Source organism: Thalassophryne amazonica, unplaced genomic scaffold (assembly GCF_902500255.1).
Source record: "Thalassophryne amazonica unplaced genomic scaffold, fThaAma1.1, whole genome shotgun sequence".
Lineage (NCBI taxonomy): Eukaryota > Metazoa > Chordata > Actinopteri > Batrachoidiformes > Batrachoididae > Thalassophryne > Thalassophryne amazonica.
The window spans coordinates 31,741-45,123 of record NW_022986277.1 but is presented as its reverse complement, the minus strand read 5'-3'; the positions used below and the strand labels follow the sequence as shown (position 1 = coordinate 45,123).

At 42.4% G+C, this 13,383-nt stretch overlaps 1 protein-coding gene and 1 long non-coding RNA gene across 2 annotated transcripts in view; both read right to left on the bottom strand.

The window, feature by feature from the left end:
• Window positions 1-13,383, bottom strand: part of LOC117505949 (CREB-regulated transcription coactivator 2-like) — a 104,192-nt gene that overhangs the window by 80,758 nt on the left and 10,051 nt on the right. Inside the window, exons 2-3 of the mRNA XM_034165485.1 lie at window positions 3,316-3,395; window positions 420-469 (exon numbers count right to left, since the gene is read on the bottom strand). Of these exons, the coding sequence (XP_034021376.1) occupies window positions 420-469; window positions 3,316-3,395 (130 nt within the window). The remainder of the gene's footprint in view (window positions 1-419; window positions 470-3,315; window positions 3,396-13,383) is intronic.
• LOC117505950 lies at window positions 6,040-12,571 on the bottom strand. The gene is made up of 3 exons (XR_004559316.1): window positions 12,190-12,571; window positions 8,455-8,458; window positions 6,040-6,049 (listed from the first exon to the last, which is right to left on the bottom strand). It is a non-coding gene; the product is annotated as an uncharacterized LOC117505950 (long non-coding RNA).

The following is a 13,383-nucleotide window of genomic DNA, read 5'->3' as shown; positions in this document are numbered from 1 at the left end:
AGCCCTCTTAAACTGTAGAACCTTATTATCTGGCCTTGTTTTGGTATCACCTCCATTGTGGTGCCACTAATGCAGAGACATCACTGTGCAAGATGACAGACAAAAGACATGGTTTTAAAATACCATGAGGCCAGTAGTACCATGTGCACATTACCACAATGCAAAAGATAAACTATTCAGTGATCAGTGGAGCCATGTTCTTCTTTTGTGTGTCATGTTGAGTATGACATTGCAACACTTTAATGTGGTACCGCTATGGCGAGTTACGAGTACTACAATCGGAAGCAGACAAGGAAGCACCTGGTACCAAACAGAGTGGGGCTAAGCAGAGTGGAGCTGGTACCATCCCGTGAGAAAACACCATAAGGTCCGTCATCTAACATGTACAGCAGCGACAGTTTCAGTGATGTCACACTTACTTGATGCCGGCAACTTCGCAGGACTTTGGTCGTGATGACAGCAGAGGTAACTGCAAAGAAAAGAAGAAGACGAAAGTCAAATCAGCATCAGTTCATTTATCATTAAGTGTGCAAACCACATTTACCGACTGATGGTTAAATACAACTAAACATCACTGAACATCATGAAAGAGTTTAATATTTTTTGTCGGTTCTTTCAGAAAGTGAAAATTTTATATATTCTGGACTCATTACACAGAAACGAAAATGTTTCAAGCACTTTTTAAGGTCAATTTTAGGACCCCTTCACACATAACACGACTGACGCCGACTAGCACACGCACGAAGGAGGAACTGCATGCCATCCATGAAACATCGGAGGCGCCTCAAAACGCCTTGTACACCTGTTGACACAACATTCGCACACACAAGCGGCTGAAAGACAGTGAAAGCCCTGCGCATGCTCATTCGATCCCCTTCTCGGCAGGTGTCGGCCATATTCGAGATGCCACACACAAACATCTAACACCGCTCACTGCACACTTAGAAAAGGTGGGGCTATTCGTGCACCTGGTACGATAGTGGACAGCAGGCAATCACATTCGACCTGTCTGTGAAAAGTGCCACACGAAAGTGGTGTAACCTAGCAACACACATGGGTGTAACTGTGACAACCGTGACAACCCTAACCCCCCCCCACACACACACACACACACACACACACAAATGGCACATGGAGTGTGTCGTCACCCCCCCACATACACAAATGGCTTGTATGGTGTGTCTCTCCACCACCACCACCAACAGAAACACACACACCATGAATCCAACATTGTCAGCCGTGGCTGAAGGTCCCGAGTCCAGTGCTGGACCAGCTGACTGCTGCATGTGTGTGCGGGCGCTCGCGGCATGGTGTAAAGCTGAGTCTGCTGACAGAGGTGGGCTGTGACCTGCTGCTGTTCAGATATCGGTGCTTGCAAGCCAAAGCTGGGAAACACCTGTAATGGCTTGTAGGATACGACCTCACATAACTACAGCGTGAAGCGTGGACGTCGGCATGCTGTCCTTGCGTGGGAATAAATTAAAACATATTGCTTCAGCTGACCATCGCATCAGTACACCACAAAGCTGCTGAATATCGTGCCATGTATGAAATCACTCCATGGGACACCTCTGCGAGGCGCGTGTCACTGCTGGATTTCCCCACACTGTAATAAGTAAAACACAGATCACATTTGCAGCGGATCACTGCTGATCTGTTCACGACGCAAGCGCTGACTCTTCATGACACGGCAGCCGGCCGGCTCAAGCACAACAGGTAATTGATGTAAGAAACATAAAAGGGTGAACAGTAAGACATGTCAATTACATTACTTCCTGGTGTACATCTAGGCGGAGGCTAACTCTGCTCTTTATAACAGGAATTAAGTATTAGAAATTGTGGTGTTTTTGATTCTTTTCCTCCGCTGCTGTGTGCACGACTTTCCACGTGCATGCACTGTGTTTGTGCATGTGAACACGAGCATGCAAAAAATCATCACCACGGTTTCGTGCATGCCTGTCCAAACATGCGTTCCTCACAACAGCAGGTGGAGTATTTCGTGGTTCCCCATTTCATTTTTGGTTTGCGGACTGTCTTCTGGTTTCCGCGTCTCTCGTGTTATGTGTGAAAGGGCCCTTAATAATTACGGCTTAAAGCTAGAAAAAATATATTTGAAAAGTATCTCAAAATATTAAAATATTTAATTTAAAATTTGAATAACATTATTTATGGAGTATAAACACATTGAATCTGTCACTCTGGTTCAGCAGACACAGCCACCATCATGGGGAAGACTACTGACTTGACAACTGTCCAGAAGACACTCACCAACATCCTACACAAGGAGGGTCAGCCACAGCATATTGATGGAAAGTTGACTGGAAGGGCAAAGTGTGGTTGGAAAAGATGTACAAACAACAGGGCCGACCACAACCTGGAGAAGATTATCCAGGAAAGCTGATTCAAGGACTTTGGGGAACTTCACAAGGAATGGACTGAGGCTGGAGTCAGAGCATCAAGAGTCACCACATAGAAGACATGTCCAGGTGATAGACTACAAGTGTCACATTCCAGATGTCAAGCCACTCCTGAACCAGAGACAATGACAGTCTTCCCTGGATAAAGGAGAAAAATAACTGAATCGTTGCTCACTGGTCCAACATCCTCTTTTCAGATGAAAGTAAACTTTACATTTCATTTGGAAATAAAGGCCAGAGAGTCTAGAGGAAGAGGGGAAAGACACAGAATCCAAGCTCCTTGAAATCCAGTGTGAAGGTTCCACAGTCGGAGATGGTTTGGTACCATGTGATCCGCTGGTGTTGGTCCACTGTGTTTTATCAAGTCCAAAGTTAACGCGGCCATCAACCAGGACATTATAGAGCACTTCATGCTTCAATCTGCTGGCAAGCTTTTTTGGAGATCCTTGAATCCCTTTTCCAGCAGAACTTGGCATCTGCTCACAAAACTATGAAGAACTAGGTTGATGGTCATGGTATTACTGTACTTGTTTGGCCTCATAGACAAGACCTCATAGATTCTCTATAGAGTAATGTCAAGAGGAAGATTAGAAACACCAAACCCAATAAACCAGATGATCTGAAGGCCACTATCAAATCAACCTGTGCTTCCAGAACAGCTCATCAGGTTCACAGGCTGATCACCTCCATGGACCACTTAACTGATGCAGGAATTCAAGAAATGAGGTTCCTTTAGTTCTCTCAGTTTATGAGTAATGAGTCTGGATGGCATAAAGTTTTATTTTCTGAAATAATAATAATAAAAAATACTTAATTTTTTCATGCTATTCTAATTTTTTTAGATGGACTTCCGTATGTAAAAGGTTTTCAGCATGTGAAATAATTTTTTTGCACTTACCTTCTTGGTGTCCCAGGGTTTGAGCAGTTTACCTTCATCCAACACGTTCTCTTCAATGGGAGGAACTGGGTACGGAAACACTGAGGGACAGAAAGTGTTGCAATGATCTTTCAAGACCAACACATTGAAATAGCTTTCTCCATTTGTAAACCAATCAATTTATGTTCAGTTTGGATCCTTAACCAACACTGACCAGAGCTCTTCTAAATGTTATATTAAGTCAAAACCAGTCTGTTCTTTGGAGTGTTTGCCTAATGCAGTGCATCAGGAAAGTATTCACAGCCCTTCATCTTTTCCACATTTCGTTATGTTACAGCCTTATTCTAAAAAGAAGGTAATTTTATCTCTTTTTTAACATCCGACGCACATTACACGTCATAAATGAAGTAAATAAACATAACATTCCAACAGCCTTAGTAAGTTTAGACGCTGAAAAGGCTTTTGATAGGGTATCATGGAAATTCCTCTTTGCATTCCTAAAAAGAATGGGTTTTAACGATGCCATAGTTGAGTGTATTCAGGCCTTATATCAAAAACCATCGGCTAAGATCAAAATAAATGGAGATCTGACGGACAGCTTCGAGTTATTTAGAGGCACTAGGCAAGGCTGTTGCTTAAGCCCCTCCCTCTTCACACTGTTTATTGAACCACTGGCTCAACATATACGACAAAGCAGTAAGCTGGAGGGAATTAGGGTTTGGAGGAAAGAACAAAGAATAGGTCTATTTGCGGATGACGTTATTGTATTCCTCCAGAATCCTGATAATACATTTCCCCAGCTGCTAAAAATTCTCAAATATTTTGGAAGGAAATCTGGGTACAAATTAAATATTTCAAAAACTCAAATCCTATGTATCAATTACAGCCCCAGAGACTCAATCAGATGAAAATATAAACTAAAATGGGACTTAGATAAAATAAATTATCTTGGAGTACATCTAACTAGAGATGCAAACAAATTGTATGAGGAGAATTATTATAAGATTAATGTCGTAATTCAAAAAGATCTGACAACATGGGCAACTCTGACTATGGATCTCAGTTCTAGAACTGAGGTCATAAAAATTAATATGCTGCCTCGCCTATTGTATTTATTCATCTCCTTACCCATTCAAATTCCAGATAAACAATTTGCCAAGTGGAATAAACTTGTATGTAGTTTTATTTGGAGGGGAACAAAGCCCAGGATAAAATTAAAAACACTCCAACTTGAGAAAAAAAACAGGGTGGGCTGGCCCTCACAAATTTTTAAAAATTATTTTCTGGCTGCTCAGCTAAGATACACTGCCCACTGGTGTTCACCAGAATATGAATCAAAATGAAAACAAATTGAGTTAAATTACTATACTTGTCAACCACAAACGAGACTTGGTGAAAAACACAAGACACAACCGGAAAATATGAATCCTATTACTGAGATGACTATTAAAATCTGGTGGGATGTGGTGAATAGATGTGGGATTGAGGGTAACTGTAAAACTTACAGTAATTCAGTTAACTTACGGTAACTGAAACTTTGAGTTTTGGTGCAGCCAGCGTACTCCCCAAAATTTGGAGGTGGACAACTGGATGCCACCTTTATAAAATGGGTTGATAAGGGAATCACAGCCATATGCACATTGGTAGAAGGAAATATTTTTAAATCTTTTGACAAAATTAAACAGGAATTTGATCTTGACAAGATGGTGGGCGCATGCTCGTGCAGTGACCAGCAGCAAATGGGAAACGTCTCTGCCTCGTTTTTGATATATGAGTCTGTTTGAGTATCAAGGTGTGTAACCAGTTTCTGACTTGTGCATTAAGAAGAAGGACCTGTTTTTACTGCCCACTGAACATTGTGTTGGGAATGGAGCTTGTTGCTCTGTTTCTGCTGTGCACGCTGTGTAATGCCGTGAACAGCCTCAGCCCTCCCGCTGGACAGTTTACGCGGATCCAGTATAGCAGGGATCTTCTTCTGCAATGGGAATATTCATTGCCTGCGGACCCTACTTTGGACCTCATTTTACTGAGAGTTGATCTATTGGATTATTTTAAAAACTCTCAATATGTTTCTCCTCGCAATACCAGGACGCGAGGGAAAAGGGGCAGTGCGCGTCAGCGGAGACAAGCCATGAATTGGATCCCCCTGCCATCTATGATTCTCATGAATGTTCAGTCACTCAGAAACAAAGTTGACGAGCTACAGGCACAAATACGTTTCCAACATGAATTCAGGGAGACGTGCCTGTTAGCAATAACGGAATCCTGGCTTACGGCTAATGACGCTGACGCAAATTTGGCACTGGATAACTTCGGGGAACCCCTTCGTCTCGATCGTGACGTAGATGTGACTGGCAAATCACGGGGGGAGGAGTGTGTCTTTACGTCAATGAGCGCTGGTGTAAGAATGTCATTGTGAGAGACAAACTCTGCACTGAAGATGTAGAGCTTTTAGCGGTGTCCTTACGCCCACCATATTTACCCAGAGAATTTCCACTTATATTTGTTATTGTGGCGTATGTGCATCCCAAAGCAAAAATCGACAGAGCGTCTGAGACTATTTTTAATGTGACTCAAAGCTGCAGTCTAGATGTCCAGATGCACCCTTCTTTGTTCTTGGTGATTTTAACCAATGCTCTCTGAAACATGTTCTGAGGAACTTTTATCAGTATGTCACATGCGCAACTAGGCGAAATAAAATCCTTGACGTGTTATGGTTCGGTTAAAGGAGCGTATAGGTCCTACTCTCTCCCACCTTTGGGAAGTTCTGACCACAACTGCGTGCAGCTCATCCCAACGTATCGCTCTGTTTTGAGGAAGGGCAAAGCTTTGACCAGGCAGTCCAAACTGTGGACAGAGGATGCTCTTATGGGCCTTCAAGGCTGCTTTGAAAGCACTGACTGGGATATTTTTAAAGAAAGCTCATCTGATATTGATGAGCTGACTGATGTTATCAGCAGCTATGTAACCTTCTGTGAAGATCTTTTGATTCCTAAAAAGACTGTTAAAATATATCCGAACAGTAAACCTTGGTTTTCAAGATCGGTAAGGATTTTAATTAACAGGAAAATGAAAGCCTTTCGTGAGGGAAATCAGGAAGAGGTGCTAAAGCTTCAAACGGAGATTAAATCTGAGATCAGGAAGGCTAAATTGGGTTATAAGACCAAACTAGAAAAACAATTTAGTCAAAACCAAATGGGCTCCATTTGGGATGGTTTAAATTTGATTTTAGGATCAAATAGGAAGAAAAATAATAGTCACAAGATAACTCTTAATGACACTAAATCTGGAAAAGAACTGGCCCAAGATTTTAATAATTTTTACTTGAGATTTGAGTCTCTGGATTTTAATCAAGAAATTTGTAAATGGAAAAATGACTTATGCCCAGGTTATCCTCCTTTTAATGAACAGGCTTGTTTCAGAAGAACCAAGGCCAAAAAAAGTCCAGGGCCAGACAATATCTGCGGCCGTTTATTATCCTCTTGTGCAGAACAACTAGGCCCAGTCTTTTTTGATATATTTCAAAGGTCAGTCAACGAACAGAGGGTTCATAATGTTTGGAAACAACGCACAATAATCCCTGTGGCAAAAACCAAATCCCCTAAGGTCTTCAATGATTTTAGACCTGTGGGTCTTACTTCATTAGTAATGAAGTCTTTTGAAAAATTGATGAAGAATGAACTTCTTTCACAGGTGGCGCATTTACTCGATCCTCTTCAGTTTGCTTATAGGGCTGGTCGAGGCATGGAGGATGCTACTGCCACCCTCTTAAATTTGGTCCTGAAGCATTTAGAAAGTCCTAAGGCACATGCACGTCTTCTTTTTTTACACTTTTCTTCTGCTTTTAACACTATCCAACCACATATTTTAATAAATAAGCTTGTTAAGGATTTTAAACTGGATTTTACTATGGCAGGTTGGATTTTGAACTTTTTAACAGGGAGATCTCAGCGAGTGAGGGTAAATGGTTGCCTTTCTGATGTTTTATATTCCTCAACAGGCTCACCACAGGGTTGTGTGCTGTCCCCTCTCTTGTATATTTTGTATACAAATAACTGTTGCAGCCACTATAAGAATCGCCATACATTAAAATTTGCAGATGATTCTGTTATAATCAGTCTCCTGCATGGTGATGAAAGGGAACATGGCCCTGTCATGGCAGATATGGTTCAGTGGTGTGACGACTCCTTGCAGCTGAATGTTGACAAGACAAACGATATGGTTATTGACTTTCGGAAAGGATGTCCTCACCCAAAACCACTACAAAATACTTGGGAACGTTGATCGATAGCAAGTTGAACTTTAATGACAATGCAGACCTGCTGTACAAGAAGGGGCAGCAGCATCTGTTTTGTCTTCGTAAGTTGTCATATTTTCAAGTGGACAGGACAATAATGACCCTATTTTATAAATCTTGTATTGAATCGGTTTTAACTTTTTCGATGATGTGCTGGTACGGAAATCTCAGCATTAAAGCAAGGAAGCCACTTCACAACATTGTAGAATTGTGCAGCAAGCTTTTGGGGGCCCAGCAGACCTCACTGTCTGACTTGTTTTCCAGACAGGTGAGGAGGAAGGCTCAGAGAATTTTATCTGATCTGGCCCACCCTCTCCATGGTGAATTTTGTTATTTGCCATCTGGAGCGAGGTTTAGCTTTCCTACAGTGAGGAGTAATAGATATAAGCATTCCTTTGTACCTGTGGCTATCTCTGTTCTGAATGCTGACCGGAGGAGAGAAGCAGGTACATAGGGTTGATGGCAAATCGTGTTAGGTAACTCGGTTCCTTTTCCATCGATCCAGGTCTGTACTGTGTCCCCCTTGTGTACTGAATGTTTGGTGTGTTTTTGCTTTTCTTTTCTTGTCTTTTTATTCTGTGCTTTTCTGTATACCCATTGCTGTACAGCTCGTTGCTCCTTTGGAGACATTGAATAAATAAAGTGAAAGTGAAAGTGAAGTGTGAATTATTTAGGTATTTCCAATTAAGACATTTTTACAACTCAGAAATTAGAAAACATCTGACAAATGAGGTCAGTGATTTAGTAGAAATTATGACCAAGGCATATAGACAATTACCCCTCAAAACTGTATCAAGACTGTATAAATCATTGCAAAATGAAAACAAGAATAATACTTGGCATATAAAACAAAAATGGGAAACAGAACTGAATACTGAATTGTCAGAGGATGATTGGCACTCTATATGTCTCTCACAGCACACTTCAACCACTTCAAGGCAATGGAGAGAATTTGGTTGGAAAAATGTGGTGAGATATTTTATTGCTCCAAATATCAAAAGCAAACAACTGAAAAAACAACAACAATGCTGGAGATTGTGTGGGGTTCAGAATGCCAATTATGCTCATATATTTTGGAAGTGTTCAAAAGTTGTTTGGGGAAAATCTTGCAAAAGTAATGGGAGAAATACTGGGCTATACAATTCCTAACGACCCACGTGTTGTATACTTGGGCTTGCTACTTGAAGGAATTATCCAAACCGAAGACTTCTATTTGTTTAAAATTATGCTTGTGGCCAGCAAAAAAGTTATAACAAGGAATTGGTTAAAACGTGACCCACTGGAAATACAACAGTGGATTGACATAATTGAGGAAATTTATTTGATGGAAAAAATTACTCACTGTCTGAGGTTGAAAGCTGGTAAATTTGAGAAACGATGGTCAAAGTGGATTGACAATAAAACTCTGTCTACTGTATAATCTTGTCTTTCCTTTTTGATAGAACCCCACAGATTAGGTCCTAATGTTATGTCTTTGTAATAATTTGAAAAAGCACAAATAAAAAGCAAAAAATTAAATAAAATAAAAATTAAAAACTAAGAAATCACGTGTACATAAGTATTCACAGCCTTTGCTCAAAACTTTGTTGATGCACCTTTGGCAGCAATTACAACCTCAAATCTTCTTGAAATTGATGCCACAAACCTGGTGCAGCTATCTTTGGGCAGTTTGGTACATGTGGGCCATCACTCACATGTACTCACAAAGCAAGAGCTGTGTTCGGGTGCTCGACAGTAAGTCGGACCCGTTTCCGGTGGGGGTTGGCCTCCGCCAGGGCTGCGCCTCCTCACCAATCCTGTTTATGATATTCATGGACAGGATATCAAGGTGTAGTCTGGGGGAGGAGGGTTTCCAGTTTGGTGGGCTCAGGGTCTCATCACTGCTCTTTGCAGATGATGTGGTCCTGTTGGCTTCATCAGCCTGTGACCTCAAACACTCACTGGATCGGTTGACAGCTGAGTGTGAAGCTGCTGGGATGAGGATCAGCACCTCTAAATCTGATTTGATTTTTGAATCTGAGGCCATGGTTCTCAGCAGGAAACTGATGGATTGCCTACTCTGGGTAGGGAATGAGGTCTTGCCCCAAATGAAGGAGTTCAGGTACCTCGGGGTCTTGTTCACCAGTGAGGGGACAATGGAGCGTGAGATTGGCCAGAGAATCGGCATAGCAGGTGCAGTGTTGCATTCACTCTACCGTACTGTTGTGATGAAAAGGGAGCTGAGAAAAAAGTGAAGCTCTCGATCTACTGGTCAATCTTTGTTCCTACTCTCCCCTATGGTCACGAGGGCTGGGCATTGACCGAAAGAACTAAAACACGGGTACAAGGGGTGGCTGGTGTCTCCTTTAGAAGCTTGGTCAACCGTTGGGAGCACGGAGTAGAGCCCCTGCTCCTTTGCGTTGAAAGGAGCCAGTTGAGGTGGTTCAGGCATCTGGTAAGGATGCCTCTGCTGCGCACCTCCCCTGGCCTGGGAATGTCTCAGTATACAGTGGGGCAAATAAGTAATTGATCCACTGTCGAGTTTGCAGGTTTTCCCACCTACAAAGAATATAGAGGTCTGCAATTTTTATTGTAGGTACACTTCAACTGTGAGAGACAGAATCTAAAAAAATTCTGAAAAATAACATTGTTTTTTTTTTAATAATTAATTTCCATTTTATTGCATGAAATAAGTATTTGATCACCTACCAACTAGCAAGAATTCTGGCTCACACAGACCTGTTAATTTTTCTTTAAGAAGCCCTCTTATTCTGCAATCTTTACCTGTATTAATTCCACCTGTTTGAACTCGTTACCTGTATAAAAGACACCTGTCCACACACTCAATCAATCACACTCCAACCTGTCCACCATGGCCAAGACCAAAGAGCTGTCAAAGGACACCAGTCTTGTGTAGACCTGCACAAGACTGGGATGGACTACAGGTCAACAGGCAAGCAGCTTGGTGAGAAGACAACAACTGTTGGCGCAACTCTTATAAAATAGAAGAAACACATGATGACTGTCAATCTTCCCCGGTTTTGGACTCGATGCAAGATCTTACCTCATGGGGTAAGAATGATTCTGAGAAAGCCCAGAACTACACAGGAGGACCTGGTCAATGACCTGAAGAGAGCTGGGACCACAGTCACAAAGATTACATTAGTAACACACAACGCCATCATGGTTTAGAATCCTGCAGGGCACGCAAGTTCCCCCTGCTGATGCCAAGACATGTCGAGGCCCGTTTGATGTTCACCACTGACCATCTGGATGATCCAGAGGAGGCATGGGAGAAGGTCATGTGGTCAGATGAAGCCAAAATAGAGCTTTTTGGTATCAACTAAACTCGCCATGTTTGGAGGGTGAGAACAACCCCAAGAACACCGTCCCAACCATGAAGCATGGGGGTGGAAACATCATTTTTGCTTTTCTGCAAAGGAGAACTGTACCGTATTGAAGGGAGGATGGATGGGGTCATGCATCGTGAGATTTTGGCAAACAACCTCCTTCCCTCAGTAAGAGCACTGAAGATGGGTCATGGCTGGGTCTTCCAGCATGACAATGACCCCAAACACACAGCCAGGGCAACAAAGGGGGGCTCCGTAAGAAGCATTTCAAGGTCCTGGAGTGGCCTGGCCAGTCTCCAGACCTAAAATCAATAAAAAAATCTTTGGAGGAAGCTGAAACTCCAAACCTGAAAGATCTGTAGAAGATCTGTATGGAGGAGTGGACCAAAATCCCTGCTGCAGTGTGCAAACTTGGTCAAGAACCACCGAAACGTCTGACCTCTGGAACTGCAAAGGTTTCTGTACCAAATATTAAGGTCTTTGAGTCTGGTCTGCTTGAGCTTTCTTCCTCAGAGGGAGTTTTTCCTTACCACTGTTGCTCTGGGGGTTGGTAAGGTTAGACCTTACCTGTGTGAAGCGCTTTGAGGCAACTCTGTTGTGATTTGGCACTATATAAATGAAAATAAATTGAAAATTGAAATTGTCTGTTTTTCTATTGGATCAAATACTTATTTCATGCAATAAAATGCAAATCAATTATTTAAAAATCATACAATGTGATTTTCTGAATTTTTTTTAGATTCAGTCTCTCACAGTTGAAGTGTACCTACGATAAAACTTACAGACCTCTACATTCTTTGTAGGTGGGAAAACTTGCAAAATCGACAGTGGATCAAACATTCACCCCACTGTACTCCAGTCAGAGGTGGTTAATGTGGCCAGGGAAAGAGAAGTTTAAGGCCCCCTGCTGGAGCTGTTGCCCCGCAACCCGGTCCCAGATGAGTTGAAGATGGGTGAGTGTCTCTGTACATTGCCGCATTCATCTTTCCCTCAATCTTGACTAGTCTCCCAGTTCCTGCTGCTGAAAAACATCTCCACAGGATGATGCTGCCACCACCATGCTTCATTGTAGGGATGGTGCCTGGTTTCCTCCAAACATGACGCCAAAGAGTTCAATTTCTGTCTCATCACACCAAAGAATTTTGTTTCTCCTGGTCTGAGAGTCCTTCAGGTGTCTTTTGTCAAACTCCAGGTGGGCTGCCATGTGCCTTTTACTAAGGAGTGGTTTCTGTCCTTGCCACTCGACCAGGCCTGATTGGTGGATTGGACGAATACTGGAGCTCTGACACAGTGACCATGGGGTTCTTGGTCACCTCCCTGACTAAGGTCCTTCTCCCACGATTCCTCAGTTTAGACAGGCGGCCAGCACAAGGAGGAGTCCTGGTGGGTCTGAACTTTCTTCCATTTCCAGATGATGGAGGCCAATGTGCTCATTGGGACCTTCAAAGTAGCAGAAATGTTTAGGTACCCTTCCTCAGATTTGTGCCTTGAGACAATCTTGTCTCAGAGGTCGACAGACAATTCTTTGGACTTCATGCTTGGTCTGACAACGGTGGGACCATATATGTAGACACGTGTGTGTCTTACCAAATCATGTCCATTCAACTGAATTTAGCCCAGGTTGACTCCACTTAAACTGTAGGAACATCTCAAGGATTTTTTTCCACATTTTCATTTTGTTTTCATCTATATAGTTAGCGACACCAGCAACCATAGTCCCCAATCGGACCGGGAGTGACATGTTTAGCCGCATGTTCTCCTTGAATTGCTGGCTGTCTGAGTGGTGTCCAAAAAATGAGGTGGGCTTCATAGATAATTGGCAAAGCTTCTGGGGAAAACCTGGTCTTGTTAGGAGAGACGGCATCCATCCCACTTTGGATGGAGCAGCTCTCATTTCTAGAAATCTGGCCAATTTTCTTAAATCCTCCAAACCGTGACTATCCAGGGTTGGGACCAGGAAGCAGAGTTGTAGTCTTACACACCTCTCTGCAGCTTCTCTCCCCCTGCCATCCCCTCATTACCCCATCCCCGTAGAGACAGTGCCTGCTCCCAGACCACCAATAACCAGCAAAAATCTATTTAAGCATAAAAATTCAAAAAGAAAAAATAATATAGCACCTTCAACTGCACCACAGACTAAAACAGTTAAATGTGGTCTATTAAACATTAGGTCTCTCTCTTCTAAGTCCCTGTTGGTAAATGATATAATAATTGATCAACATATTGATTTATTCTGCCTTACAGAAACCTGGTTACAGCAGGATGAATATGTTAGTTTAAATGAGTCAACACCCCCGAGTCACACTAACTGTCAGAATGCTCGTAGCACGGGCCGGGGCGGAGGTTTAGCAGCAATCTTCCATTCCAGCTTATTAATTAATCAAAAACACAGACACAGCTTTAATTCATTTGAAAGCTTGACTCTTAGTCTTGTCCATCCAAATTGGAAGTCCCAAAAACCAG